Source organism: Platichthys flesus, chromosome 10, assembly GCF_949316205.1.
Source record: "Platichthys flesus chromosome 10, fPlaFle2.1, whole genome shotgun sequence".
NCBI classification, from domain to species: domain Eukaryota; kingdom Metazoa; phylum Chordata; class Actinopteri; order Pleuronectiformes; family Pleuronectidae; genus Platichthys; species Platichthys flesus.
Window position 1 is genome coordinate 3,810,251 of NC_084954.1, and position 22,727 is coordinate 3,832,977.

At 44.9% G+C, this 22,727-nt stretch overlaps 1 protein-coding gene across 2 annotated transcripts in view; it reads left to right on the forward strand.

The window, feature by feature from the left end:
• Nucleotides 1-5,276: 5,276 nt before the first annotated feature.
• The window catches only part of slc8a3 (solute carrier family 8 member 3), an 82,116-nt gene continuing 64,665 nt past the window's right edge, over nt 5,277-22,727 (forward strand). For both annotated transcript variants that reach the window (XM_062398032.1, XM_062398033.1), the window contains exons 1-2: nt 5,277-5,363; nt 11,565-13,431. In XM_062398032.1, coding sequence (XP_062254016.1) covers nt 11,651-13,431 — 1,781 coding nt within the window. In that variant the 5' untranslated portion in view covers nt 5,277-5,363; nt 11,565-11,650. The remainder of the gene's footprint in view (nt 5,364-11,564; nt 13,432-22,727) is intronic.

Here is a 22,727-nt window from a genome sequence, read left to right on the forward strand (position 1 = left end):
TGAGGAGAGCTTTTATTGGTTGAGGGGAGTCAAGGTTATACATGGAGGGTAACCAGCTCCTCTTCTTCTTATGGTTTTGTACAAACGCACAAAGATGAAGAGGAAGTTGCAGGTCTGAGAGATGAGATGAAGCAGGAACACTGAGCCTTTAAAAAGAAGCAATCACTGCTCCGTGAGGGATTTGACCTCGGAGGGAAAAACAATCTGAATTTAGTTTGTGTCGGTTGGTGGGATTTGGGTCAGTTGGTTTAGGTTGGGTCAGTTGGTTCGGGTCAGTTAGTCTGGTTTGGTTTGGGCTGGTTAAGGTTGGTTTGGTTGGGTCAGTTGGTTCGGGTCAGTTAGTCTGGTTTGGTTTGGGCTGGTTAAGGTTGGTTTGGTTGGGTCAGTTGGTGGGATTTGGGTCAGTTGGTTTAGGTTGGGTCAGTTGGTTCGGGTCAGTTAGTCTGGTTTGGTTTAGATTGATTTGGGTCAGTTGGTTTAGGTTGGGTCAGTTGGTTCGGGCCAGTTAGTCTGGTTTAGTTTAGATTGATTTGGGTCAGTTGGGTTTGTTTGGTTGGTTAACACATTGGTTTTTGTTCTGGTTGGTTACAAATGACTTTATTTTGTCGCCTGACATTTTCTACAGGGCTCAAGACTTTTCATTACTTCAACATCGAGAGATGTTTTGTTTGGCATTCTCACTAATTTCCCCTAAAAAATATGTGTGGGACTGATATCTGTGAGTGTGTGCGAGATAACTAAATACCGGTGGCGGGTTGTTGTTTTGAAATATCTCTGTCTGATGTCTGCTGTCACCCTAAGACTGATTTTGTGTGTTATTCTAAAAGCATTAAGAATTATATTTAAATGCAGTTTCCGGGGACATCCCAACTGAAACTAGCCTCGACCAAAGAAATGCTCCCCCTGTGTTGACAGCCTGTCGTGTGGATTATCCAGAGCGGTGCTTCTCCACCTGGAGGTTCGGCCTCCTCGGTGAGTCGCAGGATGAATCTTAAGTGATCAGAGTCCGGACACGGTCAAACCAACTTTGGATTTTCAGGGTTGGAAATAAATGTATTTTCGGTGATTTGGATCCAAAGTAAATCTGTGCACAGCTTTGATGTAGTTCCTCTGCACGGTGACATGACTTAGTGCTGCCGGGCGGCTGCAGAGGGACAGATTGGCAGCGCCGACCTCAGCTGAAGTCTGTTAATGCTCGAGATATGCAGCAAAGTTTGTCGAAGTTATGACACAGAAGTAAATATAGTGAAGTTGTTTTGCAGCCAGTTACCAGATGATTCATTCTGCTTCCAGCTCAATCTTCAACACATCACCGGGGAGCACGAAGGAACTTTGCTCTGCCACTTCCAGCCCGACAAGACACTGAGAAACAAAAACACACAAAATCCGGTTTATTTGTTACCTCAGCCAAGGAGGTTGTGTGTCAGACAAAAACGACAGAATGGATTCTCATGAAACTTGTAGGAAGGACAAGGGTCAAGAAAAACAACCTTTAAATTTTGGTGCGGATCCAAGAATGAGATAGGGAAATGTTTTTGGTTATTTTCTGATGGAAAAGTTCATGGAAGCAAATCAGGCATATTTAGAGGACTGATATCATTTTGTGCAATTTGGTGCAGATCCAATTAAAAATCCAGATCTAGCAGATTTAAGTGCGTCCTTGACGGAGGTTTGTGCTTTAAACTGAGTCCCATTCTCATTCTAACTCAGGTTTTCAATTTGCTAGTTAACGATCTTGAATGGGGAACTAATTCGTTTATCACAACTCACATAATGCGATAGGGGTACACAAGAAGACACGACTTTGTGTCAACGGGGCTCATAGAAAAAGAGATTTTACTTTTTGGTATTTTGAGATTTTGCAGTAAGTAAAAGCAGAATCTGAAAACCTGAGCAACTTAAACCGTTTGCATGGAAGGGACTGACGTTACGTGAGGGTTTTATTTTGTATGATTTCAATGACCTGAGCTCATCATACCATATTTGTACACAAGTCTCTGCCTCGTGCCTCTTTCCTCCTCCCCCCCACCATCACACCTCCCTACAAACACACCCTCCCCGCTGACAGGAAGTGGGCCTCCAGCCGCAAGGTCTCTAGATCCTGATGTGAGGTGACTCTTTACCTTTCTCATTCCACAACTTCACTATTCATTACTGACCGCTGTAAGCAGATGTCGCCCAGGGGTGATGTCAGTGTTAACTCCCCCGATGACCTCCCCCTCTCCCCCTCTCAGCAGCCCGGCCCACTGTGTCACTGCATGACTGTTTATTTCCACTGAAGTCGCTGCAACTCCAGCCTGCAAATTATCGGCATGTTCAGGCTGCAGGAGAACACAGAGCGGAGGGAGAGAAAATTCAAATCACAAAGTGCAACCGCAGCACTATTCTCTCTCTCTCTCACTATTCTCTCTCTCTCACACTATTCTCTTGTGCTCCACTGTTTCATTCCCTGCTCCAGATTTCTCTGCTGCAAGACCTTTTAATGAAACTGATCCAGGGCCTGAGCTGTCGTCAGTGAGGGAGAACAGGAAGGAGCATGTGAACTACCTTCACCTTCAGAGAATCGATGCCACCAGTCGGCCTCAGGGCCGCGGCCGTCGAGCCTCCCGCCCCCTGTGAGCGCTGGCCCCGCTCAGTGGGAAGTGAGAGCCGGCCCGGTGTGTTGATTACAAGTAGAATCCATTAATCATCAGTGAACACATCCACTACTTTGAGGAGAGTGGCCAGAGCAGGCATTGAATTCCCCCCCGTCGCTGCACGCCGGCTGCAGGTGCATTAAAGAGCCGGCACACGGGGCTGTTCAGTGTGTGTCCTGCCTCCACCCTCTCATCGTCCATTCGGGAGGTGACTGCTTTTGAATTTCGTATTTGAATTCATCCGAACAGGCCAATAAGATTCTCCACCACAGTGTCGGACTTTGTAATTAAAATCCGACCCGATTGATTTTTTGACTTCTTTGTTGATTAATTGCTAATTAATATAAATGACTTTTTAATACTTGTGTTCATTTGACATAGAGTTTTGTTTGCTGTGGGACTTTGAGGAGGTTTTTTCACAGCGCTTCGGGCCTGTGTGATGCTGTAATTAGAGGTGGTGCCCCCCCCCCCCTCTCTGGGGCTTCATCTGTCTAGTCAGCTTCTGTGTGACTGTGCTGCATCAAGGAGCGTGCGCCCAGTGAGGCTCGTTTGCTGCTGGCTGGTGGTGCATCTAGCTGCGAGAGAAGATTATTGGGTTGTACAATGCAACTGCAAGAAGGGGCGTTGCTCGACGGTGAGGACGTGCCTGAGCTCATCAAGGAGCCTCCCATCAGGGTAGTGTGATATTTTCGGCTGCAAATTCTGACTGACGAACTTGTTGGTTCATTTACATATTATAAACGAGAGATAAAAGTCACCCAACCTGCTTTCAGACATGAACAATGGAAAATGTCTGAGAAATTGGACGTTTTCCTTTCATGTACGCAGTCTTTGTGCTAAGCTAACTGGCTGTAGCTACATATTTAACGGTCAGACAAGAGTGTTATCCTCTCAGGTAAGTCTCTGCATAAAAAGGGGAACTAGTGTACTTCCCCAAATGTTGACATACTAACTGCTTTAAAGGCTTGAATTGTGATTCAGTAGCTGACTGCTCCCATACTGTGTGGGTCTATCAGGTGAGATATTAGTGCTGCTCCTGGATCAGAAGCTCTTCATCAATACTTTATGACACAAAAAAAACGTTGAATGATGATGAAGATGATGATGATGATGATGATGATGATGATGATGATGATGATGATGATGATGATCTTTAAATGTAGAAATGAACTTGTTTGGCTCAGTTTGTGCTGTGATGCTCTGCACATTTGTATGATGGGTCGAACTGTTCCTGCTTGTCAAGATGCATTGTGGGAAGCAAAAAACATTGGGACAGCACTACAAAATTGTTTTCACACACAGCTGATGTGGTCGCTACATCTGCTAGCGGTTGGCAATTTAACTAATGCAGAAGACCTTCAAACGCACAATCTTGTCCCATATGGTCTACAGTGTTTTCTTTGGCACGTACAGAGTTTAAAGGTACAGTTCATCCCTGAAAAAGAAAATTCACTAATTATCCACTCACCGCTGTGTCGATGGACAGGTGGGGGGGGGGGGGGGGGGGGTTCAAGTGGAATATGGACATCGGGGCTTCCGGACACATTTTCAAATTTGGGTGAGCTATCCCTTTAAAGAGGTTAAATAACAAGTGATGCTTTAATTACAGTCTTCTTCCTCCTGATACACCCCCCCCCCCCCCCCCCTCTGGGTCCCTCGCTCCCTGTGGGAACAGTTGTCATGGTTTCTGTGGGCCTGGATGATATTCATGCAGGCTTCTTCTCTCAGCTGATGGTGACGTAGCCGCGCGCCTATAACCCAGCCTAGCTGTGTGTGTGTGTATGTGTGTGTGTGTGTGTGTGAGAGAGAGAGAGTGTGCAGGGCTGTGCAGGGCGCAACCATTTCACACCTCCTCCGTGTGAGGAGAAGAGGAAGAAGAGGAGGAAGATAAGGCCTGATATCAACGATCATTTCCCCGGGATGACAGTTCGCAGATAGATGACGGAGAGAAGAGGAGACGGAGCTGCTCCGGTGCGCAAACTCCAGCAGCCGGCAACTTAGACGCTTGACGCACAAGCTGCGCGCATTTTCCGATGTTGGGCAGAGGCTCGTGTTGATCAGGGTGTGCAGCTCGTGTCGGCTGGAGGAGCAGGAGCAGGAGCAGGAGCAGGAGCAGGAGCAGGAGCAGGAGCAGGAGCAGGAGCAGGAGCAGGAGCAGGAGCAGGAGCAGGAGCAGGAGCAGGAGCAGGAGCAGGAGACCGACACCATCATCCCATTCCCTGCGCCATGGCATTGGAGAGAGGCGGAGGAGGAGAGCGCTGATTCACGGCTTGCAGGAGGAGGGAGAGATCCACCGAATCCACCGAATCCAGCGAGGGTGCAACCTTAAAATACCAACCCCCTCCTCCTCCTCCTCCGCCTCCTCCTCCTCACCCTCTCTGCTCTCCTCCCTCCCTTCCTCCCCCCCTCGCCATTGACAGCTCTGCGACCCGGTCAGTCCGTCAGACAGGGAGGATCTGGGGAGGAGAGGCGCCGAGGCAGGAGAGGACGAAAAGCGATCACCTCTGCTCTTGGTCGGATCCCATCGCCGGTACCCAGCGGGCTCGGGGACGTGCCTCTCCTCGCGCACGAGGACGACAGAGCGGCGGCACCGGAGGGATATTTTTTTTATTTTTTGGGGGGGTGGGGGGGTGGGGAGCTCCCGTTGGACTGAGGAGAATCCACATCCCGAGAAAAACCCAATAAAAACACACAGGAGCCACAAAGTCCCGCGGAGCACGGATCCAGGTAATGAATCACGCATGATGCAAACTGCCTGACACGCAACCGCCCGCGCGTTCATGAGCGATGCAACCTGGAAAACACGCTCACACGTTTTTGTTTAATGTTGTTTGTAATTAAAACGCGATTTGATTCTTGCCGAGGACCGTCACTGGGCTCAGGCTTCACCCTGCACACCACCGCCCCCCCTCCACCATCCCCACCAACACCACCCATCACTGTGCAGATATGATCCATGGCACCGGGACTGAGATGGATTCGTTATACCGCCTAATGGGCGTGCCATTAAAATAATTGGCGCGTGTCAACGCAACTAACAGATACCGGTCGTTACAGCCTGTGCTTCTGCTGCTGATTGGCTGAGCGCGTCTACTTGGAACATACAGAGTCTTTAGGTTAAATATATTTCGTGCTTTTATTGTAGTTGGCCTCCCGTGACTGCTTCCTGTGGTCAACTCGTGGATTTATCGCCTATTAGACGATATAAGAAGCGTCTTTACGCACAGGCCTGCACACGCACCCTACATGTAAGTGAGTGGTGTGGGCCTATGGGTGCTCCAGCAGGGATCCCCCCCCCCCTCCCCTCAGGCACTGACTTCTGTACAGTGAGTGAAGCAGCCTTAAGATGATTAATAAGCAACAGCTGAGGCTCTGCTGAGTCCATGTTTACGCGCATCTCAAGTAGCCTCCTTAAACAGGAGCCTCGTCCCAAAATAGGGAGAGTGAAAGAGATCTGAGAACAGAGCAGCCGCCCACTGCTCCCACTAACTGTCCCTGCTGGGAGCACAGCCCAGGACACACACACGTACACACACACACACGGGGGTGATCCCATAAGGTTGCATTAAATCAGATATGAAGAACTTCCATGATGAAATCCACGATCTTAGAGGTGTGAGTCACTTGGAGGTGGACTGATTACGGCTGTTGATGATGTTTTAAGAGTTCTTTGATCCAGGAGATGATTCAAAATATCATCATCATTTCTCCAGAAGAGACATTCAGAGACTTTCAACTGCCCCAACTGCAAATCAGTCATCATCGTACTTCAGTTTAATATGACAAGAAGAATATTTCATTTTGAATCAGGAACTGGGACCAGAGAACTTGAAAAATCAAGCGTCATTATCGTCGCCTATAATTTCTGCAGACGTTTCATAATCGATTAATCTGCTCATCATATCACGATGTAAACTGCTTTATCTCTAAAAGACTGTAAAGTTTGCAGTATATATTTGTTAGCATCCTTTTATTTTGGCTAAATTCTTTATTTTGCTGAAGTTTATATTCACTAGAAACTCATCCTCCCAGGAAAAAGCTTGTAAGAAGGACTGAATTAACCTAACTTGACTTAAATTGAGCGAATAAATATCCTCTGATCGGCATCCTCATGCTTTTTCCCCTTGACAGGAATATCAATTTTGAGAAAAACGGAATTTATATATCTTAAAGTTAAAATCTTCAACACAATACTTGTAGGTTCAGTACAACATTTCTTTAAAGCCCCTTGTTCATGATTTTAATTGGGAAAATGTGATGACCTGGGAGATTCAGTATATTAATTGTGGCATCCTCAGCCGTCATCTGATGTTATCCAGTAAGAATATTGAGGTTGGTCCATTAAATCAAATATTCAGGATATTTGGTACTGGTGACTATCACCTCTTTGTCCTTTGGAAAAGAAGAAAAACTGTTTAAAAGTTGAGTAAATTGAGTTTAAATGAGTTCACCCTCCGCTGTTGTTGGTTGAAGAGGTCAGTGACGGATTTGTTTATATTACGTCAAAGCTCAACCCTCATTTACATAAGTCAGTTGGAATATGGCTCCTGAGTTCCTGAGCAGTCTTTACAGTTGATTTAAAAACCTTTTGGAAGCTTCATCTGAACAGTTTAAATCCCAGTGTGGGTCCATTCTATCTCCTCGTGTAGAGGGTTCATGGTTCTAATGGTGAAACATGTGGAGAAATCAGACTTTCACCCTCCACCACCAAACAGCTCCTAGTGCAATTTATGCTGAGATAGAAAATGAATGCTAAATCACTGTGAGGTCACTCACCTAAACACTGTGAGTGATTTAAAACGATCCTTTACATCACTGACTGAGATTATGTTTGTAGCTTTTAATTGATTTCTCTGTCAATCAATGAATAAATCAATCATTCACTCTCTATATGCTCTATAACCAGGATTTATATAATATTCCAGTTTTCTTTACTCGGTTTTATTTTTTAAAATGTTGTATAGTGTGTTTTGGGGTTTTGGATTGTGCTGTGAATTGTGGGTGTGGATTTTTTTAAGACGCAGGCTTTTACCAGTCCAGTGAAGGACTCTATGTAATTGCATTATACAAATTGAGGGCGCAGCATTTTGGAAGCTTCACTGAAGCTGGATTTATTCTGTGTTTGCGGGGTCCCTGTGTGGAGGCTGTAGATGACGTGCGTCCCTTCAAATACACGTGGGAACTATGGGGTCCATTAAGACACCAGGTGGGAACTGGGTTAGTCGTGTTGTCCCCAGTATGTTTCTTATGGCGGCACAGTTTGTTCAGGGTGATGGCTCTCTGTTGTCTTCGCAGTTATGAGACGGTAAAAGAGTTTTCTGAAACTAACATCAGTTCCTTTTCATCTCGAGGACAAAGAGTCCTAAATGTCAGATTTATTGCATCAAGTTCCGCAAACGTTTTTCCTGGGACACTGAGAAAAAATTAAAAAAACTGCCCTGATTCACAATGGCAGTAAAAGAAATTCTAAAATTCTATTGGTTATTCCCTGGCCCCATTATCTTCCACCTAGTGGTACCAGTTGGCTCAGTGCTTTTTATGTAAACCTGGTGAAAAAATGAGCAAACAAACCAACAGAGGGTTAAGACAACATCCGTGGAGGAGGTTATGAAAGAATGTAAACACGGTAACTGTTAACCCCTCGTGTGGAGGACTGATCCAGCTTCAGACGGTGTTTACACGTGTAAATAACCATGACCTGGATCTCGATGAACCACGTGAGGAAGGAAAAGGCATTTTGAAAGGTGTGGATCAAAGCATCACAGCACCTCCTCCCTTCAAAACATGCAGAGCTACTGCCATTATGTTGAAGTTGTTTATTTTCCTTGGTTATACGCGGTGCAGATTTATTTTGAGAATTGACCTTTCGTGCCATGATGATGAGGCACACACACGTTAACCTGATGCGACAGTGTCCAGTGAAAAATCTACTTTATTATCTTCCCAAAATGATTAGCTGTGCGCTGCGTAGAGCAAAGAAAAGATGAAATCAAAGGGTTTTTTTACTCATCAGGGACCAGGAGTGATATTTACAGGCTAACTGGGTCCAAGTGGGACTCTGGCCCTTGAATGAATCTGGCGACTGTCTTTGGCTTCTTTGTGTGTACACGAGCTGGTGTCAGCATCAGACGAGCCGAGCACATGGTCTTGTACGGGTCCGTGGAGCCGGTTGGCATCAGCAGCGTCCGCATATGGTTCAGCCCCCGAGATGAAAACATGTCCAATCAGTCACAGGCTGCGCTGCTTAGGTAATACCTTAGGAACAAAATACTTTATCTGGCAGTTGTTATGCTTTCTTGGAAATTTCTGATTGCCTATTAGTAGTATATAAATATAATTTCAATTAGTTCATGGAAGCTGTTATTGAGGTAATGTGAAATTATGGATTGGTTCACTGAAATAAGTTTGATGAACTTAAACAAAATAACTTTCATAGGTAACACACAAATTAACTGAGTTTAATCCACTTAAATTCAATAAGGTATATTCACACATAACTTTAATTTGAAACAACAATTGAAGTAAAGGTAGCGTGGTAGGTTATATTAGTAGTATCAGTAGTTTTTGTGAGGTAGTATGTTGCAAAATGAATTTGGTAATGACATTTATAACAGTAAAAGTTTGTACATGCACATCACATATCTTTAAGATCATTCAAACTGCTACTCAGGATAGTTCAATATATGTTTATTATCTGGAACGTATTTTCAGACACCTGGAAATGAACAACGAGCACATTAATTTGAAGTATGATTTCTTTCAGTTTGTGAGATGTGTGAATCTAGCAGGAACCAGCAGGAGGAACTTTCTCTCCCCGTCCAGTTACTGTTTGACCTCCTAAGTTCTCCGTGTCACTCCTTTAGTTTGCTCTGGGATTCGTGGGTATTTGGATTGTTTGCCATTTTGTTGTACCTCTGTTTCTCCAGAGCAGGTTGACGGAGAACATTTGGCTCTTTTTCATCACCTTCCATCCTCAGATAAAACAAATTCTATTAAGTTCCGACCCTGTCGCTCAGTTATCTGATGCCTGTGGTTTTTGTTTGTGCTCGGCTCTGGTGGTTCTCACAGGGCTCACGTAGCTGGCCCCTGTCCATATTAATGCCTCTGCTGACTCAGTTAAATTTAAGCGTCTTGTCTCTGGCTCTGCTGCCACTTGGGGTCGTCCCCGTTTTCATCCCCCAGATCAGCGTGATGCTCTGAAATCATCTTTTTAACATGTGAGGAATTTAACTTCACGCTGAGGGCATCCTATCCTCCATTTATATGTTATATTACCTCTATATTGGTCATTACATTATAATATATAAAGCCTGGGACGTTGATGGAAACCTTTTTAACGTCGGTGTGTGTTGACACTGCTGAGGCTCCAGAGACGATATTTAAATAGGTGTTAGTTCTTCAAGCAGCTCTTGTTTGACTATTCACACCTCAACTGAAAACACTGTCATATTTCAAATTGGCCACTGGTCCGTTTGGATGTGGGATATTATTTCCATAATGGTTATTTTAGGTCTTAAGAATACCCAAAAAACTGCTTCACACAGAATTTAATGGATGCTTTTATCCCAAGTGCCATGTGTGTGTATCCTGGATGGTAATCAACCTTTTAACCAGGAATCAGAACACCATAATCCACTTTGGGGCCAAAATGTAAGAACAATACACATTCTTCCTCTCAACAAAAGTAAAGGGAAACAAAGTGTGAGGGTAATAAAAGAAACGTCACCCTCCAGTGAATTCAGGACAGAGTGATTAACTCACACTGTCTGAAGAGATAATTTGAATTCAGACTTAACTGAGTGTGTGCCTCACAGGCCCCAAGGTGTGGTGGAGGCTGCAGAGTGGCCCGGCCCAATGTCATGAACCACTAAATAGTCAGACACCATTTAAAAAACAAGGAGCCTCAACAGTAAAACCCCTGAGTTACGCCGTCTAACTCTGAGCTGGTTAGAGTGTTTGTCATGCTCCTGCTGCCTTCGGCCCCAGCTGTTAACATCAAAAGAATTCTGAAGTCAAATCACATGAGATAAGTCGTGAGATGCTCGGCCGGAGCTTTTATGAATTTGAAAAACGTCTGCATCGATGTTGTAACGCTGCTCTCTCTTGCAGAAGTGGTTAAGTGTGCATTTAGGTTTCAGTATGAGACGAATGTGGACGGGACGTCTATCTCCTTTGTTTCAGTTTGGCCTCTTGACGGTCTCCTGCCTCTCCTCGGCTGATTTGTTTCTGCCAATGCGACATTTTGGACAGTGCTTAGTCTGGCAACATCACAGGCCTGCTGAGCGAGCTGTTTGGTTCCGAGCGGTGTGTTACCCCTGAGATTTGAGACAATCTCGCACATATCCACATCTTAAGTGAAAATAAACCTCATGATTGCAAATGAGCCCGCAGGCTACGATTTTATTAAACTAAAGTTATCTGCTTTGTGATAAACAGACCTGAAAAGTGTCAGAGAAGGTGGCCGGTTTGTATTCGATAAAACAAAAGCTCTCATGGCTCTGCTGTTTCTAAAGTAACAGGCAGGAACTGAAGGATGAGAGGGATCATTTCATTCTGTGCACTTATAGAAAACTGAGAATTTTTTTTTTGGCTTCTGACACAGTGTGTTTTTCCTGGGAAATTTAAACGCAGTCTTACACACTTGAAATGTGGGATTAAAACAATGTGATAATACCCTAAGGTTGGGTAACAATTCCATTATGTGATTGCGTTCATTAATGACTTATTATGTGACTAAATTAATGCATTGTACTCTGTGTTAATGAATAATGTATTAAGTCATATTTAACAAGCAATATATGCATTAATTGGGCTTATAAGAAAACATGGTACAGTTGTTTTATCACTGTTTTCCCCATCGGGCTGTTTTATAGTAAAGATGAAATATAACATTCACATCCTCTCTGTTGCTTCTGTCTGTTGTTTCAGGTGGTGGCTGGAGAGGCACACAGCCCAGTGCTGGATCCCAGGGGGACTGTCAGTGTTGTAAGGACCCTTGAGACGTAGGAGGGTGCATGGAGGGTTCAAGGCCCGTAAAGCCAGGGTCCTCGGCCTGCCTATGGCTGGGGCTGGTCTCGGTGGCTGTCGCCTTCCTTTGTGCAGAGGCAGAGACGACTCCCAGTCCTCCGATCAGCCCCAGCAATAGAACCTGCGGGGGGAACTCCAAGTGTCACGAGGGGATCATCCTGCCCATATGGCATCCAGAGGATCCCTCCATGGGGGACAAGATCGCACGGGTCATCGTGTATTTTGTGGCCATGATCTACATGTTTCTTGGAGTGTCAATCATCGCCGACCGCTTCATGGCAGCCATTGAGGTCATCACGTCCCAGGAGAGGGAAGTTGTCATCAAACGGCCGAACGGTGAGACGACCACCACTACAATCCGGGTGTGGAATGAAACAGTCTCCAACCTCACCCTCATGGCCTTAGGATCGTCCGCCCCTGAGATTATGCTCTCTGTCATTGAGGTGTGTGGACATAATTTCGAATCTGGCGAGCTCGGGCCGGCCACCATTGTTGGCAGCGCAGCGTTCAACATGTTTGTCATCATTGGCCTCTGTGTTTCCGTCATTCCCCAAGGAGAGGTACGCAAGGTCAAACACCTTCGGGTTTTCTTTGTCACTGCAGGCTGGAGTATCTTCGCTTACATCTGGCTCTACATGATACTGGCTGTGTTTTCTCCCAATGTAGTCCAGGTCTGGGAGGGTCTACTCACACTGGCTTTCTTCCCCATATGTGTACTCCTCGCCTGGGTGGCGGACAGACGACTGCTCTTCTTTAGGTTCATGCACAAGAAGTATCGCACTGACAAACACAGGGCGGTCATCATCGAGACGGAGGCCGAGCGCTCCAAGGGGATCGAGATGGACGGCAAGCTGGTCAACTCTCACTACATGGACGGGGGTGCGGTGAGCAATATGATCGGTTTGATTGAGGGTAAAGAGGTGGACGAGTCCCGGCGAGACATGATCCGCATCCTGAAAGATCTGAAGCAGAAGCACCCGGAGAAAGAGATGGATCAGCTGGTTGAGATGGCCAACTACTACGCTCTGTCGCACCAGCAGAAGAGCCGCGCCTTCTACCGCATCCAAGCCACACGTATGATGACAGGCGCCGGAAACATCCTGAAGAAACACGTCGCGGAACAGGCGAAGAAGTGCACCAGTGTGCAGGAGGTGCGCGTGGAGGAGCCAGACGAGTATGTGTCCCGGATCGCTTTCGACCCTGCCGTCTACCAGTGCCTCGAGAACTGTGGCGCCGCCATTCTGACCATCACCAGAAAGGGTGGCGACATCAACAAGACGATCTACGTGGATTACAAGACCGAGGACGGGTCAGCTAACGCTGGGGCCGACTACGAGTTCACAGAGGGCACAATGGTATTCAAACCAGGGGAGATGTTCAAGGAAATAAGCGTTGGCATCATAGACGACGACATCTTTGAAGAGGACGAGCACTTTTTTGTGCGCCTCGGTAATTTGCGTGTCCTGGAGACCGAGGACGAGCTGCTGTCCCCCAACAGTCTCCCCTACCCGAAGGCCATGCTGGGCTTCCCCACCGTGGCCACTGTGACCATCCTGGATGACGACCATTCGGGCATCTTCACCTTTGAGAGCAGCTCGGTGCACATCAGCGAAAGCGTCGGCATTATGGAACTGAAAGTGCTGAGGACCTCTGGAGCGAGGGGGACGATCATTGTGCCTTATCGCACCGTGGAGGGACTTGCCAAAGGAGGCGGCGAGGACTTCGAAGACACGTACGGGGAGCTGGAGTTCAAAAACGACGAGACGTGGTAAGACAGCATCTCTGTTTCTCTCATGGTTGAGGCTTTTCATCAAGGTGTTATTGTGGATTTATTGTGATGTTTTGTAATCACCCAAGGTTATTGAAATGAGTCATAAACTTTTTTTGCATTCCTGTTTACAATCCCATTGATATGTGTGTTTTGATTTAGCATCACAGTTTGGTGATGTAACCTCGTCAAGAAACAGTAGCTTCGGTACATATGATACGATCGTGAACTTCAAAGTGGTTCAGCTGAAGCAAACATGTTGTCGCCTTTGCTTCTTGACATTTAATTCATAACATAGTTTGGAAACCTGTTTGTGGGCTGTCAGCTTTTATCGCTCTTTGAATTTGAAATGCTCTCTCTCTCTCTCTCTCTCTCTCTCTCTCTCTCTCTCTCTCTCTCTCTCTCTCTCTCTCTCTCTTACACAGTCAGACAGTATATCTGAGCATGCCACTCTCTATCCCCTTGTTTTCCTGTCAAGAGATTCTGCATCAGAGTGCTTTGGTCGCATGTAACAGGGATTCCACTTTTGGGATTCGTCACACAAGCGTGGAGACAGGAAGTCCTTAACCAACCCTCTCCTACAATCCCTGCTGCTTTCGTGTCATTCTTTATTGCCGGCGTCTCATGTCTCCTTCAACTGAAATAAAGCTGAAGGGAAGAAACAGATACGCACAATATGAAAAAGGAGGGGGGATTACAACAGGCTCAGGTTTGTGCAATGGCCGTCTTGTACGTTAGTGGGTAGACTGGGTCAAAATGAGTTACGTGACTGGAGCTTTGACGCCTTTTGGGTGCAGCCGTGATTCCAAAGCTTGAGTAGTGGTGACGTTCTATAAAAATATGTGTATCATCCTCGTCAGCTGTACTATCTGTGAATGATACTACACCACAATAACAGCGGTCACAACTGAGTGGGCATGTTTTGTCAGTGTTGCCATAATATCAACCTTCTTACTGGTGTACCTGTAGCATTGAGGTCATGTATTGTACGATGCTACAGCCCACAGTCCCCTGAGTGGCAGCCGGTGCTCCAGGAGACCGGCATGTGTACATAACTGCTCCTCTTGAGGAATATTGATTTGTTTATCTCACACGTTGGCCCCGCAGACGCTAAATCAAAGTGTCATGTGTCTGTGACGTCCCCTTCCCCCACAGATCAGAGCCCCGCTCAGCGTGCCGTGGCTGGCTGGCAGGGTCTGTGCTGCAGGGTCTGTGCTGCAGGGTCTGTGCTGCAGGGTCTGTGCTGCTGGGCGAGTGTTCCTGAGGGCGAGTGCAGCCCAGGAGACTGGCAGCGGGGGAAAGAGTGTCTGGGTGATCAGCATGCTCTCGGGGCCCGGCTGAGCTCTCAGGGTTTTGTTTGATTTATATTTTGGGCTGGGCCTGAAGGCTGCCAGGGGAGTGGGGGGGGGGGGGGGGGGGGTGTTGCTGTGATGCTGTTGGCATTGTGAGGGAATACTGGTCTATCGATCCGTCCATTGTGTGGCACACGGTGCTGCTCTTACATTCCTGCGTCGCTCCGTGAGAGTGTGAGACTCCACGCACTGTGAATTGATCAAGTTGTGTAGATAGGTTTTCATCTGAATGACTGTACGGTCGAAGATTTATATCTGCAGATTCATTTATGAGAAATATAGATGGATAATGATCATAGCTTCGCCAAGGAGGTTATAATTCAACCACTCTCTGTTTGTTTATTTAGAAGGATTATGCAAATACCACTCAACAGATTTCAATGAAACCTAGAGGGGGGTAGGACATGGGCCAACACAGAACCTGTATGGATTTGGTTGATTCAAAATAATAGTATATAATAATATACGTTTTTATGGAACAGTGTGGATTCCGTCACAATCCATTTCAGAGAAGTGACAAAGTCTTCTCCCCAGGTAGCATAACTCCATCTCAGAAAACCCTCTATTATCTCAGTCGCTTAATTTCTACAAAAATATTGCTATTTATTGCCAGGTAACCAGTGCAGACTGGGAAAGTAAGTGGTACTGGACCAAGAAATGGTCTGGCACATCACCTGCAAAATGTTGAATGGTATATAATGTGTTTTAATTAGTATCTGGTAGTCTGGTATATTTTAAGATTGGAGTGAGCCAGGTTCGATGTTTCCCTCTGTTCCCAGTCTTTATGTTAAACTAACCATCTCCTGGCTGTGGCCTCATATCTAACAAACATCTTCTCATCCACTGGAAGTCAATTTCCTCAAATCATTCGATGTGAGGCCGACTTCTATTTGAGAGACAAACCTTTATTTTCATCTGGGGCTGTGGAGATTTATGATTTAATCAAAATGCTCCAGATTAATTGTTAGGTTGAGTCAAAGGTCGTAATGCCCGCCCTTTAATCCTTTTACCATCAACCACCATATTGTTGCTTTTAAATAAGTTGTAAATGCAAGGTTTGACATTTTCCTTGACATTGAGGAGAGGCCTTGTGCATACAAAGATATAATGATATGATTATGAAAGCACAGGGGCCGTCAGTGGAGCGCAAACCTCAGCCAAGGGCCAACAGTACCCTTGTGAAGCTACATCTGAATTCACTGGATTTCTATTTGGATCTGCACCAAATTTCACAAACTCATAGATATCAGTCGCCTAAATATGCTGGATTTTTCAGATTGATAAATCAAATTCTATGAGTTATTCCCTAAAAAAACGCCCACCCCTTCACAAGAATTTATGGAAATCGAGTGCTACTTGGCGGAAGTTAAATAAAAAGAATAATATTCACCATCTGAACTAATGTTGAATAAATAGTCCTTTCCTAATGTACAGTTTTATTGTCCACATTGACAGACGTGGGTTTAAAATAAACAAGATGGCGTTTTTACTGCCAAAAGAGACGGCACAAGAAGATATGATATATTATTATTATTGTAAATATTAAACTAACATTACGCAGTCAGTGGGGATTAATCTCTCGCTGTAGAGTAATGATAACTGTTCTATTATTACTCAGAACACACAGGACATTATTCAGTTAACAATGCCAAATGTTCGTATGCATGAACACGCTCTCATATAATTATGAAAATCTTTCCTTCAACCTTCAGAGACTTCTGGATCTTTTGCAGAAAGGGCCGACTGCTGCCACAGAAGTCCCAACAAATCTCCCGGAATTTCCATAATTACACCCAGATAGTGATGAATTAGAATCTGTGTGCATCCATAAGGAAGACAAAGAGGAGCAGTGGAAGTGACAGCTTCATCCAGAAGCATGCAGGAAGATTCATGAGAGCATTTCCATACACAAAGCAAAGGGGGTGAATGTGTGGAATATTCACTAAAGGCATAATTACAATGATGTTTCTTCCACTGCCTTGAAAGCTCTCCTCAGGTCGTTTATTGCACTCATGACATGAAATATACAGATTCCTTTTGCCTCCACTGCCTTCACTTTCATAATCAACCAATGGCATGCATGGAAATCGACAATGAAAATGTTTGTTTCCCTTTTGCACAGAAATTTGCAGGATTTCCTTCTTGGCACGTGGATAAATCTGATTTGCTGCTTATTCAACTGTGACAATGGAAATGAATCCCTGTCTAAAGGGCAAGGGATCTTTATTTTATTCATATTTCATTCAATGTGCTTTGGGACAATTAGTCCACGAGACGCTTGGGCTCTCATGCTCTTCCTTTCTTTCTGCCCGTGTTCTATGAGGCATTGACTCTCAATCTCCTTTGACACACTTTGGGCCCATTGTTTTCAACCAGAGTGGAAATTTATTACATTCCTAATCTGGAGCTCTGGAACACATCCCTCCAATTCTTACCCAGACAATAGTTCTCAGCACGGAGGATGGAGTTTAATAGTTTTCTGGTGGGAAACGCTTCTGCACCTCGTCCACAAGCTTCTTCAGTGTATGTTCACTATGGCAGCAAACTTAGAAAATGAATCCTAAGGGGTTAAATCTTGAGGTGGTATAGATCGATGGTTTTGGCTTGTGACACTTAAAATGAGCTGATGTGCATTTACATTTGAATTTATTCATTTAGCAGATGCTTCTGTCCAAACATTGTGAAAACCAAGTCAGAGGTGTTGGTCTCAGTGTGGACATGAGAGCAGGGCTGTGAGATACGTTGCATTTAGTGTGTTTATTGTTTTTTAATTAATCAATTTATGATTTTTAATACAACATGGAAACAAGGTCACATCTTCAGATGGCTTGTTTCATTCAATAAGTCCAGAAACCATATTTATCTATTTTAATAAAAAAGAGTAAGCAGTCATAGTAATGTAGTTTGAGCTGAAATATCAAAATGAATCGCCGGAAATGGCTGTTTAATTTTTCCTTTCGATCAACTGTTTCAGCACATAACAAAAATGTTTCCCTGGAAGTATTAATTGACCGATTTACCATTTGACCAACTTAAATTGATTGTTTTGAGGCATTTTTAAAGAAACAAATATGACATTGATGTCTTGTTTCAACTTCTCCAATGTGACTAATTGGTGTAGTGGTTTCCTTGTACAAATATCTGTAAGTATAATGGTCAGGAACCAGTGGTATATGCTCACTTTGCTGCTGAGCATATTAAACAGATAAAGGTGTCGGTCTTCTGCTTCCTTCGACCCAGTGAAGGTTCCACAGCTGTGAGGTGCAGAAGCTCGGTCTCCGGAGAGCTGCATGTTTAACTAGGCACTGATGGATTCATAAACAAATGGATGGTGTTCAGCGGACGGACCAGAATCAGCCAAAGTAATTGCCACTGTGGTCACGCTGTATGAGCACGGCTCTCCCGCTTGTAAACCCGCCTCGTATTTTCATATAAATAACATCGTGCACGGGGTGATGCTCATAAGATGCCCTGTCCCCCCCCCCCCATCTGCCCCACCTCCTCCAGTACGTGCACGCACCTCATCCAACCCTCGTTGCTTAATATCTCAGGAACGTGTAGCTGTCACCACTCCGGGCGTCATGACTGACAGAACACATGTCCTCGCTGATCCTCGTCCTGCTGACTGCTCAGCTTTCCCCCCCAGCCAGCACTTTCTCAGGCATCCTGGAATAGACCCAGTAGGTTTCCCTTACCAACCCCCCCATCACACCACCAGGATCATCTCCAGCGTCAGCTAATCATATTCATGTACTTTTGTTGTGTTTTATTCATGCTAGCCTCATAATTTCTGTTCTGGCAATAAGCGGAATGTGTCTTTGTATTCTCACCGTGCCGCGAGGTGCAGTAACACTTTTATATTCTCTGGTGATGTAGTGAAGTTTGTAGTATTTGTTGTGTTTGTGCTTTATTACGGCTTGTGTCCAGCTAGAGGTGAACCCCTGCTTGTAAACAAAAAAAGCACAGACTCGCTTGTGGCAGATTTTCTGGTCGGTTCGGGTTTTAGAGTTCGGGAGATGAAGGCTCAGGAAAAAAATTGAATTCCATTATTTGTAACCAAATCAAAGCACGAGGGACTTGTTCCAGAAAGCAGGATCAAGATATTATTATTCTGGAGGTGTAGCAGGTGGGATAATGGAATGTTATGGTGAAGCAGCTTCTAACCAAAGCTTTTTAAATGCTACCAAAACAGTTTAAGGCTTAAAGCTCTGCTGCCTTTACATGTGAAAATAGCTACGTAACCGTCACTGACCACATACTTGGATCCGTCCTTAACGTTGGCACAAATCCTCTGTTTTGGAGTGAACACATTCCTTTAGAAGCACCGGGGATAAAACGGCCTGTGCAAAACGCTAACACACCTTCACACGTTCAGGTGGAAGATTCATGGGAACATTTATCTTTTCAAACTTAATGTCGCTTTTGCACTTTTGCTGGTGCTCACACACACACACACACACACACACACTCACTCACACACACACAAACACACACTCACAGAAGCACTAACTCACACACAGGTTGAGTGGCAATAAATATGCCGGCCCTGTGTTCGTTCCTCCCAGTTGGGGAATGCAATTAAGTTAAAGCTTATTTATAACACAATTCAGTGAGGGGCGTGTCCCCGGCCCAGCGCCCCCCCCCCCCCCCCCCCCCCCACACCACCCTTGAGTGTTTGTGTGTAAATCTGACGGAGGATCATATATTCAGGTTCCCAAAACTTCTGACAGTCTCTCAGGCTTAATAGAGTTAGGATGGAGGTAAGTGCATCACTTTTACACATTTGAGTGTCAAAGTGTTTTCAGCTACAATCTTTTGGCAAATAAACAACACGCGGCTGTTATTCGGTTTCGTGAATGGAAAAGATGATGCCTGCGTTTGCTGAGTGATTCACGGGGCAAACTTTAATATTCTGAGTGCTTGGAAGGAGATGTTATATACACAAACACTAAATATAAGCATTTTAAGTATTTATCTTTAATTATAATTAGGCAATTCAACTATTTATACGGTGTTCCTTTTAAAGTTAGCCATATTCTTTGAGGATTGTAAAGCTGAATATCAATGAATGTGTAATAAAAGCATTCGTGTGAGATTGTTTTAAAGTTAAAGTAACAAAACAAATATTTCAATCACTTCCCTCTAATAGTATCTGGCCAAATACTTTCCATAGCATATTATTAGCCGAAGTCACAAGGACAAGAGATATTGTCATTGGTCAGGAGTTCTGTTCATGGTCCCCAGAGGACGAGCTGTGATTCTGACTGAGGTGCCGACCTCTCGTCTTCTCCTCTCGTGACCCCCACCAGGTCGATATTTGTGGATTTGACTGGATTGCCAAAGAAAGTGGGTTTCACGTTCTGAAACCTGACTTTGCTGTGGTGTCGGATGTGCGTCTTTAATTAGTTTGCGAGTCGACGGCTCGTGTCCTCTTATCGCTGCCTTCAGTCATATCTGACGTGCTGCAAATAGGAACTGCCTGCCGGGAGACACCCTTCATGTCGGCCTCCTAGAGGTGACAAGTGGGACATGGGAACTTTTTTATTGGCTGTGATATCAAGAGCTCGACATCATGGAATGTGGAATGTGTGTCTAGAGAAATAGTGAAGCATGGAAAAGAAATCATCAAATTAAATAAAAAACATTAAAAGTTTTTATTCTACGAGGCCTTCTGCTGATTTTACTCATGTCGCAGCTTTTAAAAGACAGATGTTGCCGTGTGTCTTCAGGGTTTGTCTCATTTAGCTGTAAATATTTAATAGTGTGCTTCCATTTCCCAGTTCGACCTACTGGGGCTAACAAAGTGTGCTTTTCAGTTGCATCATGGGAAATGTAGGATCCAGCGTTATGCTACTTTGATTTTGGCCTTTTTTTAAAGTCCCAAACTTCACTCCAATACCATTTTTCCAAAACTAAGGCACAAGGAAACAAAAATGAAACAAACAATGATAAAAGCAATTTTTAAAAGACCCTTTATTAACCCTCCAAAATGCCCCCCCCCCCCCTTGCCCCTGCCCCTGCCCCTGCTTCCATATCCAGCATCTGCATACTTTGATAAAGGTCAGAGTCGCTCCACATGCAGCAGCTTCCTCTTTGCACAGCGCAGCAGCAATAGGACCAGTAATCGATACAGAGAGAGGAGCTAAGGTTGCACCCAGCTCAGTGACAGAGGAGCAGGAGGTGCAGGAGATCAGGGGCTGCAGGAGGTGCAGGATATATAAGAAGCATATGAAAGGTTGAGTCGTGCGTTTCCTGATTTTCAGATGTAGAGTGGTGATTTGACTTGTTTGAATTTTCTTTAAAATACCTTTCCCATAAATTTGAGTTTTTACTTAACATACAACTCAAAGAAAACAATGAAATCCTTGATTTTTAAGATAATAGAACCAGATTAAGTTGATAGTTTGTTTTTTAAAGGATCCATTTATCAAAATAGCTGCATTGTAAATGGCTTTTGTTGTTTCAGCTATAAATTGATGATGAAATTAGCAAAGGAGCGATGATGAAGAAGTTTGGATTTTGACTCTCGGCCCTATCTTGTCTTTTAGATAGAAAACAGCTTTTCCCCTCTTCTTTTAGATGTTGTGCACTCGAGTCAGATATGTTTTTTCTCAGGCTTGTAGCCGCCTCCCTTCCTCCCCACGACCCCTCCATCCCTCATCCCTGCAGTTGTTCTATTTCCTCCAAACACATTGAGCCTTTACTCGATGTGACCTGCCTCCAGTTCTCCTCTCCTCTCCTCTCTGTGCCGAGCCGGACCAGCTTGCTCCGCTAGCAGCTCAGGGGACCTCCTTCAGGGGGAACTCTCTCCTCCACATCGTTCCCACGGTGCTGCAGCAGAAAATGCCCCAGAATGCATCAGTAGTTCCTCGCTCGACCCTTTCCTACTCCACTCCTAAACACCAACCTCCCCCTCCACCCTTCATCCCCTCTCCCATGCCTCGTCTTCCTCCAGCCACCATGCATGTGTCAGCTGTTTTAAACAAACCTTCCATTTGTGTTTTGAAGCTGAATTAAGTTGGGCACTGCCCCTCGCTTTGCAAGAGTATGATATTAAATGCGACTTTATTTACAGTTTTTATATTTAGACTGAAAGATTGTAGCCTGTGATTATGACCTCTGCTGTTTTTCATCTCTTTATTTGTCTGTTGTTTGCAGGATTATGCAAAAACTAGAGATGGAGATTACATGAAACTTGGTGGAAGGATGTTGTATGATTAGGGAAAGAGGACATTACATTTTGGCTCAGCATCAGGGGGCGGAGTCAGGAATCATTTTCCAACTTTCTTTACACTGTGAGATTTGAGTTCTGCAACATTGGTGAAGATTTCTCAGAGATTTGGATCTTGATGAAAACAAGACATAGGGATATTTATCTGCAGATCCAATTCAAAATCCAGATCTAGTGACTTAATATGTTGTTGAATTTAAATACTGTCCTAGTAATTATGACTAGTTATGACTAGTAAGTCCAAAAAACTAGTTAAATGCTGCAGACTGGAATCCAAGTACACTGTTTTTAATTTCTGCACTTTTTACTTCAGACATTTCTTCTCAGCATCAAAATTCAAAGGTTAACAATCATTTGGAGAAATGGATTTGCTCCTTGGCTCAGATACATATCTGCTGAGCTGCCTCTCTGATCTTAAAAGCCAGTTGCTGACTCTAGAGACGCTTTGATGAGCCTGTGTGATGGCTCGCCTTCAGAAGAGCGACGGCACCACAGAGTGCAGAGGAGTCTCGGTGCAGGAACCGTTGTGATCAGTTGAAGGAAACGTTATTCTACATCGCTCCTCCATCATGGACAGCTTGTTTATTCTGCTCCCTCTGTCTCGGCTTCGCCTCCCTGAGGAAAAACGGTCCGACCCCTGAGGCACACGACTCTCTCCCCGGGGCCTTGAGGACAGGGTTGAAGAAGGGACGCTCGACACATATCGGATACTC